At 41.0% G+C, this 19466-nt stretch overlaps 1 protein-coding gene across 10 annotated transcripts; it reads right to left on the bottom strand.

Moving 5' to 3' along the window:
* Positions 1-127: 127 nt before the first annotated feature.
* Positions 128-18847, bottom strand: LOC118394581 (aspartyl/asparaginyl beta-hydroxylase-like). 10 transcript variants are annotated; one of them, XR_008065165.1, is made up of 8 exons: positions 10875-11037; positions 9601-9756; positions 9211-9255; positions 8434-8502; positions 3445-3483; positions 3160-3210; positions 2345-2674; positions 128-2248 (listed from the first exon to the last, which is right to left on the bottom strand). XR_008065165.1 is itself a non-coding variant. In XM_052463559.1 (5 exons), the coding sequence occupies exons 1-5, from the start codon at positions 18338-18340 to the stop codon at positions 7189-7191; spliced, it is 555 nt and encodes a 184-aa protein (XP_052319519.1). In that variant the 5' UTR covers positions 18341-18847; the 3' UTR covers positions 4772-7188. The 10 variants fall into 10 exon arrangements, 4 of the variants coding, with proteins under 4 accessions (XP_052319519.1, XP_052319520.1, XP_052319518.1 ...); XR_008065166.1 differs by having other exon boundaries at positions 128-2200; positions 2537-2674; XR_008065167.1 differs by having other exon boundaries at positions 128-2104; positions 2537-2674.
* Positions 18848-19466: the final 619 nt, after the last annotated feature.

Here is a 19466-nt window from a genome sequence, read left to right as displayed (position 1 = left end):
GAGTGTTCCAGTAGAACAGGAGAAAGTTCCTTTTCGGCACCTTGTATATACATTTGATGCCCATTTGTGTAACACCAAAGCATCTTATTGAACCGTGTGAGACAAGTGCACTTGAAGACAGGAAACCTTCAAGTATCCAGCAACTTTATTAACACGGAACACACACAGCTGATCCTTTCAAATCTATCATTTGTCCCTGGATAAAAGCACAAGTTTCATCTCCACTAAATGCAAAATAAATGACTGCGTCCTTGTCCAATTCTACTACTGTATTCTAGAGTGCCTCTAAAGAAAGTAATCTTTCTGATGTAAGATTATAGCACCTTGTGGTCCTCTGGGCACCGTTCATTTAACAGTTCATACTTCTATAGAAGACAGCATTGTGATTCTCACAAGCAGGGAGTAGCTAAAACAATATGCACTATACATTGCGGGAATGGGCACCTTGCACACTAGGGGGTTTCCTACTCCCATTCGCAGAGGTTTGTAACTGGAGTGAGACCTCTCACAGGAGGGGTTTTAATCTTGTAACATCCTGTGTCACTGTCATCGGGGGCGGTTGAATGATCACCGACATCAGTGCAGGTGTGAAGAGTCTCGCATCACTTCCTCACCCCCCTATCAGACACCTTGAGCTTTTTAGCAGATGCTTTGGGGGCCTCTTTACTTTTGGCCTCTGCCTTCTGCCCCACTGCCTCTGCCCCTTTCCCTGAATTATTCTCTGGCTTCTTCTCCTTCTTATCTTTCTTGCCCTTCTCTTCTTCCTGCTCTTTGTCTCTCCTAATCTTCTCCAAGGCCTTCTCAAACTCCTCCTTCTCTATCTTCTCCTCCTCCTCCTTCATCCTAGCTGCCACCGCCACCTTGGCCTTCTTTGCCGACTCATCCCTCGTCAGCCCCAGGACCTTCTCTTCCTCCTCCCTGGCCAGGATGTTCCTCACCTCGGCCAGCGCCATCTTGGCAATCTTTTTAGCCTCCACTCGCTCATGGATGATGGCTAGCTGCTGTTTCAGGGCCTCCCTCAGCTTCCAGCCCACATCTTTGGTCAGAGGGTGTTCTGGGATACGAGAATACCATTTAACTGTTTTGAAAAAAGATTCACCGCCAGGCTGCTAGGATCACTCTGCAAGCATTTGTCGGACCGCACTCCAAGCATTTAGTAGGTAGCAAAGCACCCTGGGTATTTGTATTTGCTGACTGGGAGTGTTAGGATAACAGCAAGTGGCATCTTTCTGCACTTTAGAAAGGTGTCGCTAGAATTGACCCTGTCAAAATATAAGGTATATAGGGGCTTGGTCTGACACCTCTTACTACACGGATGGGATTCAGTTAGTCCAACAGTTATATGATGCTGTCCAATATAACACCTAGCACACCACTGACAAGGTGAATTTCAATGATTTCATACCAAATACCCTATTACTACAAAAGCAGTAGTCAAATAGAGCATGCGACTAGAAACCAATTCACGTGTTTATGCCAAGAAGCATAATCGTAATTTTCATCAATTCAATCTTCATTCTACTAGTAAATAGACATTCTAAAGACCACAATGTGTTTATTAGAACGAAAGCAAGACCTTTTTAGCTACTGTACACTGGAACACACACTGTTCCTCATGCAAGACCTTTTTAGCTACTGTACACTGGAACACACACTGTTCCTCATGCAAGACCTTTTTAGCTACTGTACACTGGAACACACACAGTTCCTCATGCAAGACCTTTTTAGCTACTGTACACTGGAACACACACTGTTCCTCATGCAAGACCTTTTTAGCTACTGTACACTGGAACACACACTGTTCCTCATGCAAGACCTTTTTAGCTACTGTACACTGGAACACACACTGTTCCTCATGCAAGACCTTTTTAGCTACTGTACACTGGAACACACACTGTTCCTCATGCAAGACCTTTTTAGCTACTGTACACTGGAACACACACAGTTCCTCATGCAAGACCTTTTTAGCTACTGTACACTGGAACACACACTGTTCCTCATGCAATACCTTTTTAGCTACTGTACACTGGAACACACACAGTTCCTCATGCAAGACCTTTTTAGCTACTGTACACTGGAACACACACTGTTCCTCATGCAATACCTTTTTAGCTACTGTACACTGGAACACACACAGTTCCTCATGCAAGACCTTTTTAGCTACTGTACACTGGAACACACACTGTTCCTCATGCAATACCTTTTTAGCTACTGTACACTGGAACACACACAGTTCCTCATGCAAGACCTTTTTAGCTACTGTACACTGGAACACACACAGTTCCTCATGCAAGACCCTTTTAGCTACTGTACACTGGAACACACACAGTTCCTCATGCAAGACCTTTTTAGCTACTGTACACTGGAACACACACTGTTCCTCATGCAAGACCTTTTTAGCTACTGTACACTGGAACACACACTGTTCCTCATGCAAGACCTTTTTAGCTACTGTACACTGGAACACACACTGTTCCTCATGCAAGACCTTTTTAGCTACTGTACACTGGAACACACACTGTTCCTCATGCAAGACCTTTTTAGCTACTGTACACTGGAACACACACTGTTCCTCATGCAAGACCTGTTTAGCTACTGTACACTGGAACACACACTGTTCCTCATGCAATACCTTTTTGGGCTTCTCTCTTGGCAGCATGTCTTGGCTTTTCATCTGAGGTTTAGGAAAACAACAGGTTCAATACGGTTATAGTCTCAGATGGGTGTATCTGCTTGGTACTCAACCACCAATAGGAACAGCCGAATCGAAAAGCCTACCAATAGTAGGGGAGAGCAACTATTACAACAGAACAAAACCAAGCTCAACCAATAACAGATGGAAGTATTGTACCCCGCTCAGCTTTCACACCATTGGTAGGCTTACACACAGGCAAATATTTATCATCCAGCGGGGCTTTTCTTTCACAATCTAATAGTAAAGCCTTTGACATACAGCTTTTGGCGTATTAAGAGTAATTTGTACCATAGCAGCTGGGGTAGAGTCACAATTTAGGGGCAAATTCAGTATGAATTCAAAAACCAAATGAGCCAGACCTCAATCATAGAGTCTGAGTTATAGGCAAAACACGGAAAGGCTGACACAATTCTACAACTAGGCAACCTACAAAGCAATCTGGACATTGATCCACGATAAAGTACCTTCTGTCACCTTATTTTTCTTGAACTTTGTTTTTGGAGATTCTGTTTCAACTAAGTCGATAGGGAAAAGAAAAAACAATGACTACTGAAAGAAATCATCACTAACTTAGTCATGTTAAGTTTTCAACATTTTAGCAGGATATACAGGTTCTCTAACTAGCAGACCAGCTTTCCATGAATGTGATGCCATGCATTCACACATCTAAAATGTAGACATTTGGCTGAGTCGGCTACTCAGAGCTTCTTGACGTTTTACTCTCAGCAGAGATAATTTGGGTGGGGTACCTCTGTGTCTCGCTCTTTTCCGATCACGTCGAGGTTCATCTGATATTTTTCAAAAGGAACATGGCATTAGTAGCTAACAATCAGATGACCATTAAAAAATGATCTGAATATTTGACAACTCAAAACATGCCCATGCTACACCTCATTGACAACACATGCTAACACACTCACGATTGCATAGTGCTTACCCATATGTCCTATTCTGATGGTTTCATTACATTACTTGTAGGAGTGTGTACAACTCGGAAATGACGACTACGTGAGTGTAACATGACTGTATAAGGAATTTTACACCTAACCAATACATTTGGATTCATATTCATTCAATTTGAGGATCATTGACCATTCTGTCAATGGTGCCAAAGACCAAATAAAACAATAGATGGTAGTCCCCCATTAACCTCACCAGTTGAACCTGTCATGTAGCTATACTGTCGTTGTTTAGTCATTGGACTTGAGCACCAAGTCAATTCTAAATTATCGAAGCCAATATGAAATCTGAATGGGCTCCACCCAAAAGCTTGTTCAGCAGGTTTCTTGCATCTTCAACAGTGCTATTCCTTGTACCTTTTGTTTTTGCTAATACTTACTAGAAGCCTGTGTTTTTTAAAAAACAAAAAAACTTTCAATGTTGTCATAGATTACACATTTATTTTACCATGCAATTACAAATGACTGGAACTCACCTCTCCAGCTGCTGAGTTCCACCTATAGGCTACAATGTTTAGCATTTAAAGACTAAGCTAGCTGGGTGAGTCTCTTTAGCTAGCTGGGTGAGTCTCTTTAGGGTGTGAGTGTGAGTCTCTTTAGGGTGTGAGTGTGAGTCTCTTTAGGGTGTGTGTGTGAGTCAGCACTGATCTGTTTCAGAGATCTGGGGTTGAGGTTCTGACGTTGGGGTTGACATGAGGATAATGCCATATCTTCTGTGTCTCAAATCAGATCAAATGTTCATGGGGTGTGGAATTTGGTAAAAGTCCTTGAACTCATTTTAGCCATTGAGTCAGGCTCCAAATGCATGGAATCCTCAACAGGGAGCACGCTTTCCCAAAACGACCTCATATTTCATAACCCTGTTTTAGGACCTGTTTTAGGACTAGACAATTGGTTTAAGGAACAGCCAAAAGCTAGTTTGTCAGGGGGTTTGCTTTAACAAAATAAATTATTAACACCTGTGTAATGGGTCCTTCATCCAGCCGGTCTCTGAATATCTAACAGTACACGACCATATGTGCAGTCTCTTGGCCAATACATCAAAATGCACTACTTATCCAGACACAAATGCACACTATTTGTATTGTGTTTAACAAATTGATGATGAAGACAAAAATGGAAATACGGGGACAAATAGCTCCCGAAGACGTTTAAAAACCAACAAACATGGAAAATGAATAATAATCCTAGAGACAAAGAAATACCATAATGAGGAAATACACTTCCAACAAGCTTCAATAAACTAACACAGACAAGAGACAAAGAAATACCATAATGAGGAAATACACTTCCAACAAGCTTCAATAAACTAACACAGACAAGAGACAAAGAAATATCATAATGAGGAAATACACTTCCAACAAGCTTCAATAAACTAACACAGACAAGAGACAAAGAAATACCATAATGAGGAAATACACTTCCAACAAGCTTCAATAAACTAACACAGACAAGAGACAAAGAAATATCATAATGAGGAAATACACTTCCAACAAGCTTCATTAAACTAACACAGACAAGAGACAAAGAAATATCATAATGAGGAAATACACTTCCAACAAGCTTCAATAAACTAACACAGACAAGAGACAAAGAAATATCATAATGAGGAAATACACTTCCAACAAGCTTCAATAAACTAACACAGACAAGAGACAAAGAAATATCATAATGAGGAAATACACTTCCAACAAGCTTCAATAAACTAACACAGACAAGAGACAAAGAAATACCATAATGAGGAAATACACTTCCAACAAGCTTCATTAAACTAACACAGACAAGAGACAAAGAAATACCATAATGAGGAAATACACTTCCAACAAGCTTCAATAAACTAACACAGACAAGAGACAAAGAAATACCATAATGAGGAAATACACTTCCAACAAGCTTCAATAAACTAACACAGACAAGAGACAAAGAAATACCATAATGAGGAAATACACTTCCAACAAGCTTCAATAAACTAACACAGACAAGAGACAAAGAAATATCATAATGAGGAAATACACTTCCAACAAGCTTCAATAAACTAACACAGACAAGAGACAAAGAAATATCATAATGAGGGAATACACTTCAACAAGCTTCAATAAACGAACACGGACAAGAGACAAAGAAATATCATAGAGGGAATACACTTCAACAAGCTTCAATAAACTAACACAGACAAGAGACAAAGAAATATCATAATGAGGAAATACACTTCAACAAGCTTCAATAAACTAACACAGACAAGAGACAAAGAAATATCATAGAGGGAATACACTTCAACAAGCTTCAATAAACTAACACAGACAAGAGACAAAGAAATATCATAATGAGGAAATACACTTCAACAAGCTTCAATAAACTAACACAGACAAGAGACAAAGAAATATCATAATGAGGGAATACACTTCAACAAGCTTCAATAAACGAACACGGACAAGAGACAAAGAAATATCATAATGAGGGAATACACTTCAACAAGCTTCAATAAACGAACACGGACAAGAGACAAAGAAATATCATAATGAGGAAATACACTTCAACAAGCTTCAATAAACGAACACAGACAAGAGACAAAGAAATATCATAGAGGGAATACACTTCAACAAGCTTCAATAAACTAACACAGACACAAGAGACAAAGAAATATCATAATGAGGAAATACACTTCAACAAGCTTCAATAAACTAACACAGACAAGAGACAAAGAAATATCATAGAGGGAATACACTTCAACAAGCTTCAATAAACTAACACAGACAAGAGACAAAGAAATATCATAATGAGGGAATACACTTCAACAAGCTTCAATAAACGAACACGGACAAGAGACAAAGAAATATCATAATGAGGGAATACACTTCAACAAGCTTCAATAAACGAACACGGACAAGAGACAAAGAAATATCATAATGAGGAAATACACTTCAACAAGCTTCAATAAACGAACACAGACAAGAGACAAAGAAATATCATAATGAGGGAATACACTTCAACAAGCTTCAATAAACGAACACGGACAAGAGACAAAGAAATACCATAATGAGGGAATACACTGCAACAAGCTTCATAAAACTAACACGGAATGATGAACAACTCAAGTTAAAAAAAATACAAATATAATTCCTAAGTGGATAAATATGTGCTATGGTTAGGACCCTAGTGCATGCAGTACTGTGGTTGGAAAAAGGAGACAATCATCTGTTGTCAAAGTGCAACTGTTCATTGCATAAGTTCGTAGTTTGCTGGGTATTGCAAGCAGTCTTCTCAGTGGAAATGCACATATCCTAGAAAAGCATTATTCAGTCTGGAAAGTGCTCCAAAAATCTTGAAGGCATAGTCTTCGTCCCTCTATAGGAAATCTTCAAAAAGGCTTGAGGGGTTGACTGTGCCATGATAAAACCCTTTAAGAAGTATTCTACTAGGGATTGGTGATTTTAAGGAGGGGTTTTCCACAAACGCTTGCTCCTCAAGCAATGGGAAACAAGTCTAAAGGAGCAACAAGTTGGGACCTCATACCAAGAGGGATATGGCTACTGGTTACTGGTTGTGGAGACCTAAGATCACACAACCCTTTCGCAGAACCTCGTCAGTCTGAGAAGTGCCAGCACTTTCTTCCTCCTCCTCCGCTGTTCCCTCCTCATCCTCAAATGGTTCAAACGGGTTTATGAGGCCATAGAGGAAGGTGAAGAAGCCTTGAAACCAATCAGAGCCCTCCTCCGCTAACATATCCAGGACCTCCTCGAGGGAGTCCGAACTTTCCTGACTGCCATCTTTGGTCAGGCCTACGCAAAGAGGGGAAAACAAGGAAAGAGAGGAAGGAAGGGAGAAAAGGAAAGAGGAGAAAGATGTGGTAGAGCAGGAAAAAAGGAGGAAAGGAGAGGGTGGAAAGATGTGGTAGAGCAGGAAAAAAGGAGGAAAGGAGAGGGTGGAAAGTTTTAAGCGAGGTTAGGCAGCAAGGGAAACTATATGTAGGTCTAAGGTCGCATGAAGCAGAGTTAGAAACTAAAGAGAGGAGAGGATAGCAATAGAAGAGCCTAGAGAGGGGCATGCAGAGGGACTCTACAGAATCTATCACTAGCAGCAGGGGGACAACAGCTGTGCCAGACAGGCAGTGGTCTGGGCGACAAAGCAGAGCAGGAGTCTTTATGGCAGAGAGCGGCAGAGGAGACAATATCAGAACATGGGACCACCTCTGGAGAAAACACTCCTGAAGTAAGTTCTCTCCCTTTTGTTTATAAAGAAAATAGCAACTTTAAGATATGACAAGCGACTTTGAGATGAGAGAACACCACATCTACGTCCTTGTTAAGTTATTCTTAAAGCATGCAGCAGTTTGGCCATGTGCTATTTGTTGTGCATGTCTATTGATAAACGGATGTCGTGTCAGTGGTGTGGGCCTGAAACACAATGGTCAGCATGGAATCCATTTCCAGACACCATTTCACACCATGCACATGCAGACCTCGTGGATTCATTGTTCAGTTCATTTGGTACAATTGACTAAAATAGTCTCGTGGTAGAGATCTGATAAACCAAAGTCAGTCATGCAAAACAAAACCCAAATCAGTTGGTGGGAGGAGCTGCTCATTGGAATGGGCTCATTGTAATGACTGGAATGGAATCAAACACAAACGATATGAAAATCACATTTGACTCTGTTCCATTTCTGCCATTCCAGCCATTACAATGAGCCAATCCTCCTATAGCACAGTCCACCAGCCTCCCCTGATTATCACACAAACACGTCAATAAATAACAATCCAGTAAAATCGATGAACTTGCCTAGTAATACTTTAGCATCCTCCACATCGAAGTCACCATCTCCATCGGCGTCATAGGACGAAAGTTTACCTAGCAAAGAAACAGGAGCCAGTCTTTAGCCACGGGTCAGTGGGGGTTGGGTATGAATGGTGAAATGAGGGGGGATAATACATTATGCCACTGAATGGAAAGCGGGATGGGGAAACAATATAATAACATGTTCATGGCCACTATTCTTACATGATTATTAGTATAATCATTAACATTCATTTCTGCATTTCCAGAAGTTACATTGTTAAATTGCTATTAATTTTCATTAGCAATGTTATCATGAGCAATTATTTAAATGATCATACTAGTGTTTCTGGTAAAATCACATTAGCATTATAGTATCATGTTAGCGTTTCAATATTTATTTACTTTTAATTATGAGGTATAATCACAACATAGCGGGGCTAAGTATGATTTTTATAAATTGTCTAGCTCAGCATTAAAAAAGCAAGGAAAATATTATTTTGCCAGCTTTGCATTACATTTGTTCATTTACATTGCATTGTATCTATGGCAGTGGGAACGTATTTAATTGATATTAATAATTAGAAATACAGTGTGAAGGTAGTCTTTCCTATGATGTTAATTTAAGACTTAAAATGAGTTGTCTTTTCTTCGATAAGAATTGAGTCAAAAGCAAGTGATTAGATGACATGTATGGGAAACAAATGGATTATTTCAATTAGGACAGGAAGGTTAGTGAGTGAAATGGTTGAGGGGGCATGATCATAGGCACAAATATCATACCTTGCAGTGTCTCAGAGAGGGTACTGTGCATGTCCTTTGCCTTGGCTGCATGCAAGATTAAGACCAGACGAAAACATTCACATTGGAGAAATGACATTATTTAAACATGAATCCAAACACGATTAGTGTACAGGCATATTGCGAGCCACACACTGAGCATGTGCACACATGCACCAAAGGTAAAACAACGTCAAGGTTGAAAAGTTTAAAGTTCAATGTTAAAATGCATCAAAGCACTCAGTATCACTTTGGGTTATTACTCAATGACGTTGTGACTGGCGAAGGCTGAAAGTTCTGTCAACAGACTGTGACAGGCTGCTTGCTGTAGCTAGTAGGAAATGTAGCCTTCCTACAGTTAACAGTTGTTTTTCGTGTTAAGGTGTCACTTACCGATGGTGCCTTGGTAGTCGACCAGGTCGAAGTAGACGACGGCCACGGAGGTCCAGACCCCCAGGAGGGCCAACACCATGAACCAGGTGAAGAAGGAGCTTCCACCTGCTCCCTCAGGCTTCTTGCCATTCTTACTGGCTAGCTGTGCTTTGCCCTCTGTAACGATGGGCGAGAGAGAAAAGAGTCAGACCTGAAGCCAATACTGTACAGGATAATGGCTACACACAAATTCACACAAACGCAATTTGTTCCATTTGAGTTGTGAGATGGTCAAAATACAGGCCTAAATGTTATCCCAATCAGAAAGCCTTTGTAGTTAAAAGAAGCTGACAGCTGAGAGAGATACTGCACCATAATACTTTGGATTATATGTTATTTTGTTATTTCATTCATATACAAAAAAAGGAAGTAAATGGGTAAGATTAGAGAAAACCCACTGACTACTTTTTTGCCACTTACAAGAGCAAATGGTATATAAAGTATTGCCTAAAAAGAGCACGAAAACTAAATGAATGTCACAAACCTCAGGAGGATTAAACATAGGCCGAGAGTTTTCAACTAACTGAATTATAATTCAGTGTGTGAATGTTCAAGCAAAAGCCCAATACATCTATGAATGTCCTTAGTGAGGCAACAAGACAAAATCAGTAGAGTAGCTAGTTATTCTGGGTGCATTTGACACTGTACACAGAGCACTATGGGTAAAAATATCAATGTATTCGAAGAGATGGCAATGGAAGAATGAACAGGTGCCGAGTCCCCTACCCTCAAGCTAGGTCAAACCATTCACACATAGGCAGATGCACCATATTCAGATACACAGCACCTGCTCATGTCAATGTCGTGACAGTTATAAAAATATGTCTCGGTAAGTCCCAACAAAATATCCCACTGCCCTCTGTCATAATTAATGCACCTATTAGTCAACTTCACTTTTTTGCAAATCCATCCACACACTACAGTTTCTGATGTTTCATTCTAAAAAGTTAAATAAAGTTGTTCCACATCTGCACCAAAACCAACCCAAAAACTCAATCCTTTTCCACAGAGCGGTGTCCTTTGTTCTTCTCGTCCCTAAGCTGAGCAGAACAAAAGCCAAAGTATTACCCCAAGGTCTGGACCCCTCAGAAAAAACGGTTTCTCAAGATCTGGACCCCTCGGTTTCTCTACCATCACCAAAAACAGATGCCACGGGTCGAATCAACATATATGTATACATCTATATATTCCTTATTCCGGATGAAGTTGTTATGTGGCAGAGTCGCTCCATCTACCTTCGGTCTGTTCGACAACCACCACGGGTTCAAGCACCCGGGTGGGTTCGACTATCGGCTCTTCCATCTGTGCAGACTGCCCTGACCAGTCCGATTGGGAAAAGCCTCCGTGCGTCTCTTATCACCCTTATACTTCCTTCCCCCAAACCTCTGTGCCCTCCTCCTCTTTTTGTTCCTGGCAAACTCAGCCGGAACCTGATATGGGACCTGAACCAGCAAATAGGGCTATTTTTAGAGCTGTCCTCTTGTCCAGCCAGAAGACATTCAGGCACTCATATGGAGAGGCTCTGTTAACGCCATACCAATGGGACATTACCCAGCATCCCTCTTGGCTGTCATTATAGTGCTGCCTCTCGGGCTGGGAATTGCCAGGGACCTCACGATATGATATTATCTTGATACTTAGGTGCGAATATGATTTTTACATTGCGATTCTCACAATTCAATATGTATTGTGTATTGCGATTTGATAATGCGATGTTATTGAGATTTGATGTTCCAAACTTATTGCTCACTATATGCCTGCTGTAGAGAGAAGAGACAGCATGAAAAAAGTAGTTTTGATCAGTCATGGAAATAAAAGTGATGAAAAAAAGTTTGGCTCACTATTTAAAAATGGATGATCAAACTAGCCTTCGCTAATGCTACTTTGCTAAATAATTATGAATAAAATTGATACTGTATAGATTCGCCCCCCTCCCCCATCACCAGCTGCCCCCCACTCCGGTAACAATAGAACAGCATCAGTTAGAGAAGGGGAGATCTTTACTAAGAGAACTGGCTGACACCTAATCACACACACATACTGCCATGTGATTGAGCGGACTGAGGGAGAGGGATTTAAAGGCTACAGGCCACAGGCCATGCAAATCCTGGCTTTCAGTGACTTTGCCTGGTTGTCAGGGGGATACTCGTTAGTCCTACATGGGCGGTTTAAGCAGGCTCAGAGAGTGTGGAGGCATTTCAAAACTGCCGACTACTCTGCCTACTCAGGAAATGAGGGACAACGCCTTTCACAAATGTACCTTACCTGTGACAAATGCACCTTACCTGTGACATAGGACAATCTGCTGAAAAACAGTGTGCAAGTTGGGGGAAGGGGTTGGGTTATTTTTTGTGTTAAATGTTGCTCATCCAGAACATCCCTCGCATGACCACAAATCGTAGCAAGGAACAGCAAGCAAACACATAAATGCACAATGAGCCACACATTGCCAAGCACACATGAAAATCACATTTAAATACTTGGGAGGCCGTACAAACTGTAGAAACAATCAACCACTAGGCAGGCTAATCTGTCCGAACCCTGGTCACTGTCCAAACCTTGGTCAGAAAGTTGTTGGTCATGTTAAAAACAGAATCTTTCGCACTATTTTCATCTGTTTGGTTTAAAGTATTTGCTACTCGATGTAGGCATACAGTTCTGAACACTAAGCCTACACAATATTACAACAGAATGAAAAAAGCCTAAGTAGGCAGACAAACTTTCTAAACAGTTTGCAATCCTCATGAGAACATTGGTACTGACAATCCTGAAAAGGGTGCTGCCCTAATCTAGCAGACCTGGTTCTCATGTCCCCTGAGCCATTTGTGCAGGCGTTTACTACACACCATTCCCTACCAACTCTCTGGAGAGCCTCATAACCAACTCCCCCCGATATTTACATTGTAGTCAGTTAGCAGATGCTCTTATCTAGAGCATTCATCTTAATATAGCTGGGTGGGACGACCACATATATCAGTCATAGTAAGTTCATTTTTCCTCAAAGTAGCTATCAGCAAAGTCAGTGCTCGTAGGAGGGAAAAGTAAAGATTACCAACTGAATGTACTACCTATCACAGACACGTATTAACACACACACACACACATCCTCTGAAGCAAAAATAACATTTACAGTGTGAATGTATTCAACACACAAGCACACCACACGCACCATGTCTTTCGGCTGAATGCTCCATGACCACAACACCCCAGTAGTTCCACTCTAACCTCTTTTCAAATGTTTAGTAAGTTAGTTGGAGGAAACGGACTCCTTCTCCCTGTTCTCGGTCTCTGCTTGTCGTTTGTGAGTACATATTGTTCAGTCTGAGCTTACATAAGGATCCTGTGGAATGTCTGCTTTGACACACTCCCCTTCTTTTCTCTCTTTCAAACATACAAACACACCCTCAAAACACACACCATGACATTTTGGGACAGAAATGGGTGGCTATTGTCAAGGTGACAAGTTAATGTTACTCCCGTCCTCGATCCCCCCCCCACCCCCAGACTCTCCCAAGGCCAGTTTGATCTAATCATGATGTGTTCAGTTTTCCAGAGAATGCCCTCAGGTTATAACCCTAAAACCTGCTTGGTATCCATCCCAAACATAATGCCCCACCCTCATACACCTATACACTGTAATGGTTTGGTTAAAAGGGCCAGTCCCATGTCACCAAGTCCACAGATAGTAGAGTTAAAAGAGACTCCAGACCAGATACAGGGTTACCATATTGCTGAAAACTCCTTCTAAACACATGGAGCCAACACACTAGTTTGCATGTATAACCAAAGTGACCTTTAGTGATACTACTCACATTACCAGTAACGTAACAGCATTGTGATAGCATTATATAGGCTATGTGGGAACATCAGGAAATTAGCCTAACAATGGTGCTTAGTTGAAATCTAAAATGAATAGTGTTGCACGGTATACCCGAAACGTCTGTACTTTTTCGACACTAGAACACAAAAAAACGGTTAAGTACTAGAAATATTAAAAACTTTCAGTACGTCTGTCAAATTTGTCTCGTTGTATACGGAATACAGATTGAGAGGATGGAATCTGCTTCTCATGGGAGCAGTAGTAAGCTAGCCAGGCTACTTGTCTTCTCATGGGGGCAGTAGTAAGCTAGCCAGGCTACTTGTCTTCTCATGGGGGCAGTAGTAAGATAGCCAGGCTACTTGTCTTCTCATGGGCGCAGTAGTAAGATAGCCAGGCTACTTGTCTTCTCATGGGGGCAGTAGTAAGATAGCCAGGCTACTTGTCTTCTCATGGGAGCAGTAGTAAGATAGCCAGGCTACTTGTCTTCTCATGGGGGCAGTAGTAAGATAGCCAGGCTACTTGTCTTCTCATGGGCGCAGTAGTAAGATAGCCAGGCTACTTGTCTTCTCAAGGGCGCAGTAGTAAGATAGCCAGGCTACTTGTCTTCTCAAGGGGGCAGCAGTAAGATAGCCAGGCTACTTGTCTTCTCATGGGGGCAGTAGTAAGATCGCCAGGCTACTTGTCTTCTCAAGGGCGCAGTAGTAAGCTATCCAGGCTTCTTGCGCATGATGCTGACAGCGCGTGCTAGCCACTTTTGAGAAGCAAGCCAAACTTCTGGCTTCAGAAGCTAATTATATAAATACTTTGCTTAGCGAGCAGATGAGGGCCAGCCCACCAAAACAACTAAGCAACATATGTTACAAAGCAGTGCAGTGCAAGGGAGGTTGAGTTCCAAAACATAAAAAAAAAACATTTCACACATGACATTTGCATTGTAACGTTATTCTACTAGCAACTGAATTCAAATTATTTTTGAGTGACATTGTCATGAAAATATCTTTAGTATGAAATTCATGTGAGCATTTTAAATATGATTACAACCCAAAAGTCATGTGAAACGCTTCACATTTGTCTGGGCTTGCTAACGCCTAGGTATAATAAGAACTAGAGACCGTGTCCAAGATGTCAGATCTTTGTTTTAAACGTAATCTACTCACGTTCACATACGCCGATTCATGGACCATCTATATCCGGGTTGCATTCATTTTTAGGTAACTTTTACAAATAACCCAAAAATATATATACTTATTTTATTTATTTAATTAACAAAGTTATGCAACACCCAGTTCCCCTGTGTGAAAAAGTAATTGCCCCCTTACACTCAATAACTGGTTGTTGTTCCACCTTTAGCTGCAATGACTGCAACCAAATGCTTCCTGTAGTTGTTGATCAGTCTCTCAAATCGTTGTGGAGGAATGCAGAACTGCTTTAACTCAAAGACATTTGTGGGATTTCAAGCATGAACTGCTCGTTTCAAGTCCTGTCACAACATTTCAATTGGGATTAGGTCTGGACTTTGAATCGGTCATTCTAAAACTGAATATTTATTGCTTTTTAACCATTTTCATGTAGACTTGATTGTGTGTTTTGGATCATTGTCTTACTGCATGACCCAGCTGCGCTTAAGCTCACAGACGGATGGCGTGACATTCTCCTGTAGAATTCTCTGATACAGAGCAGAATTCATGGTTCCTTCTATTAAGGCAAGTCCTCCAGGTCCTGAGGCTGAAGCATCCCCAAACCATCACCATGCTGGACCCCAAACCATCACACTACCATCACCATGCTTGACCGTTGGTATGAGGTTCTTCCTGTGAAAGGCAGTGTTTGGTTTTTGTCAGACTGGGGCGAAGGTTCACCTTCCAACAGAACAACGACCCTAAGCACACAGCCAAGACAACACAGGAATGGCTTTACGACAAGTCTCAATGTCCTTGAGTGGCCCAGCCAGAGCCCAGATTTGAACCCGATCGAACATCTCTGTAGAGACCTGAAAATAGCTGTGCAGCGGCACTCCCCATCCAACTTGAGAGGATCTGCAGAGAAGAATAGGAGAAACTCCCCAAATACAGGTTTGCCAAGCTTGTAGCGTCATACCCAAGAACACTCGAGGCTGTAATCGCTGCCAAAGGTGCTTCAACAAAGTACTGAGTAAAGGATCGGAATACTTATGTAAATGTGATAGTTCTGTTTTATTTTAAATAAATGCGCAAAAAAAATAACTGTTTTTGCTTTGTCATTTATGGGTATTGTGTGTAGACTGAGTAAAAAAACGATGCATTCCAAAAGTCAAGGGGTCAGAATACGTTCCAAACGCCCTGTGTGTGTGTGTGTGTCTATCTATCTCACGGTGGTACGGGATATTAACTAACAGGTTATAAACAACGCTATTACCACATCACATAGGTTGTAATATGGCTTTTCTTCCTGACCTGGCATCCTCCGTGACTTCATCCACACACCGCTACTGTCGAAATACTAAACTTGGTATCAAGGTCAAAATTCTAGTATCGTGACAACACTAAAAATGAATATTTTTAAAGGCAAATAGCTAAAATCATCTCAAAACCATATTACTGACTCTCCATAAAGACTAGCTTGTCTCTCCTTCAATAGTTGTAGAACCCCAAAATGCATAACCATAGTTCAAACTGAACAAACCATGTCCAGGCTCTGAGATGCAGCAGGCCTACATACTGTATGCAGGACTCTAGCAATAAAATGGGCAGATTAACTCTAATCCAAATATTGATACTTCTGTGTTATCAATTCAATAGCAGTAAAATTAACTCAAGCATCAGTGAGGGCAAAAACAAACAACTTCAGCATTGCTGAAGAGCATGTGCAAAGTTTATACAACATTTTCCAATCCTGACACTCTTGTAAGCTAAAACAAAACATCCCATACAAACAAGCTCACACCACACATGCAAGATTATTCCTCAAGAATAGCATTTAGTTTGGGGTAAATACACTGCAAAGAAAAAACATGTTCACACAGGTCAGGGCAAGCAGTTGTTGCCTTTACCAGTTCTTTGGCCTTCGTCCAATTAAACCAAGCATCTGAGAGAGGAGGAAGCCTGGGATGGGGCAATTTCATTTTTTAGAAATATCAATTTGATAATACATAAAATGTCCATAGAAAACCATTGTAGAATATCATTGACAATCAAACCTCTAAACAAACAGTATGGTGAAAGAACGCACATTCAAAAGAAAACATTTGAAAATATATTTGGTTACATACATTATTAGATTGGTCATAAAGAACAGCATTTGACTTGGCATATACTTTTACCTGCTTATTACATAATCATAAATGCAGAATCGAAAACAGCTTTCACTTTCATGTATCAATAAGTCACATCCCTATAGCTATAGGCAGGCAGTTCATAGTCAGACGTTGGGCAGTGAGTATGAGGCCTGTTCAGGGCGGTGCAACGTAACCAATGTTAACTCATAAAATGTATGACAGATGCTTCTCGGTCGTGTAGAACAGTAAATGATGTCACCTCGACATATTACACTACATTTCTTTCTGCAACTTCCTGATCAACGGTCAACATACATGAAGGAGGAGGCGGCTGTCTTGTGAGATACTCTGATAACTGTACATAATGTTCCAAAGTAAAAAATAAAAACATCATTCTACCTATCACTGGACATACGACGTTTGTTGACCCATCTTCAACTCATTTGCAACCACTAAATTGATATAACGTTTGTAATTCATTTTTTGATTACTTATCATATTTATTTAAAGAGTACAAAACAGTGGACATCAGGCGTTCTGTATCGGATGAATGAAGTCATTGGATTTAGAAATAAATTTCTAGAAGTAGCCTAGCCTATTGTAGGAAGGGCACTGAAACTGATGTTATGAGATTATGCCAACATTTTACTATGTGCAACACATTCTACGACTACGTCATATGCCAACACACATTTCGGGTACACTTTTCTACGGCCACGTGTCACAATGCAACTGGAGTTTTGCAAAGGGGACATACATTTAGCATGACTCGTAGGCTACATGTAAAGCCCGCGCCCCCTTGCAGTCAGGCTGCCCTTAAACCACTAGTTAACGTTTAAAGTATGGGGCTCAGACCACGCCATTGTAACTTATTATCTTGATCACTTATGGGGAACGGCGCCATATCATTCAAACGTCTCCATAGGGGTCATGGTTTGAAACCGCGACCACGATAGAAGCCACGTGTAACCCCTCCCACGTTCTTCCATTATTGACACGTGAACACTTGGAGAAATGACCGAAAACGAAAAAAAGGGGACGATACCCTCGTCTACTGATGTAATTTCTGTTGCAAGTCTACGAGGGATATTTTTAATTGGCCTTGCTGCGTACAATGGCACAATTGGGAATGATAGGACTCAAAGTCCTCATTAGTGCACGCGCCACTCAATTTTAATCAAAAATTGACCTGGTACCCTCTCAAGCTATGCTTCTCTGCAACCTGACGAATTGCAACAATGCTTCAAATCGAACGAATGCCTCGTCCGATATACAATGTAGCAGAGAGGCAAAGCGCCTATCATCTGGATACAAAGACACTTGTGATGTTTACTATAACTCGACAAATGTATAGTTAGTTGGTGGTGAGTCCATAAAAAGGGACACAATTGTTTGGGAACTTTTTGGGTATATTGTGGACGTTGTGCTACATCTTGTCCAGTTATGAGTCTATAGTATTGTAGGCTAACTTGCATTGCCTAAATGAAAAGATAAATCTTGCCGGCCGATTAACTTTCTAAGGCCTTCTGTAACCAAGTGAAGGTTGGTTGCATGCACCACTGCCATTACTGAAATTGAAATTACGAACCTTTCAGTTTCTGTCCTCGTGGGTTTTTCTTCGTGACCATGGCTATTCGAAGTTGCTTGAATTCAAGTGGAAATTCAAAATTAGCGAGCGTCACTGTCAATTTCTTGCAATAAAGGTGGCCCAGTAGAAATCAAATCTCTCTGCCCTCATAAACCGAAGCCCATAGCAACCCCGTCGACTATTGAGTGACTGCGCCCTCAGCCAGTGAGGGTTTTACGAATACAAGATGGGCGGAGAAAGGGAAAATGTCGTCCAATTCGCTTTCAGAGGATGTTGTCTTATTCAATCGTGTGGATACCCGCAGGTTAGAACCACCTCGTCAATGGTCATGTCTAGATGGGATACAGTTTTTCTCGAATTTGACCTCAAAAGGAGGTTTTCGCTAACCCTAACCTTAACTATTTTCCTAACCTTGACCTAATTCTCCGGACCTGATCCGTTAATTATCCTAATCTGCTGCGTAAATTCTCGTAAACCTGATACATAAAGTCAATTTTGACAAAAGTTGTATCCCTTCTAGAGAAAGCCTTCGTTCATGCCCGTTTTTTTCTGTACTGGAACGTGGCAAGATAGAATATAAATCCATCGCGAGACCAGACGGTGTTCTTCACAGTACTATAATAGCTCTTTATTACGTAACCTATGTAATCACGGAGTCATAGTGCAGTTGTAAACCGTTTTTAACAAATATGTCGCTTAAAGCCACGTTGCCTTGTAACGGAATTTGATTAATGGCGCATGTTAGATGTGCATTTGATAGAAAGGCCTACTAAAAGTGAGTTATCACAAACAAGACGAGAGACCGTGTGTTGAGAATGGCCGTGTACGAGAGGATCAAAACCGTAATGTGTCATGGGTAAATTGTGACTGACTGATCTACAAATAATAATGAGTAGTTATTATTGATGCAACGTTTTTTGTAGATCAACCAGTCGGCAGTTGCCTGCACGGTCGGCTGCAATTTCGAACAAGCCCAATTAATTGCATAGCCTAGTAGCTTCCATGAGCTCATTGGTGTTTGCACACTGACATCCAGTGTCAGCACAATGCTGATTCTGCTCTAATTCTTCTGAAACGGATATCTATAATTATCAAAGTCAAGTACTCCCTTCATGCACTGCAAGTATGCGGCAGTATACAAATAATGACTTTCCAGTTGAATATTA

This window comes from Oncorhynchus keta, chromosome 15 (genome assembly GCF_023373465.1).
Source record: "Oncorhynchus keta strain PuntledgeMale-10-30-2019 chromosome 15, Oket_V2, whole genome shotgun sequence".
NCBI lineage: Eukaryota > Metazoa > Chordata > Actinopteri > Salmoniformes > Salmonidae > Oncorhynchus > Oncorhynchus keta.
The sequence above is the reverse complement of the archived record's forward strand: the minus strand, read 5'-3'. Positions and strand labels throughout refer to the sequence as shown.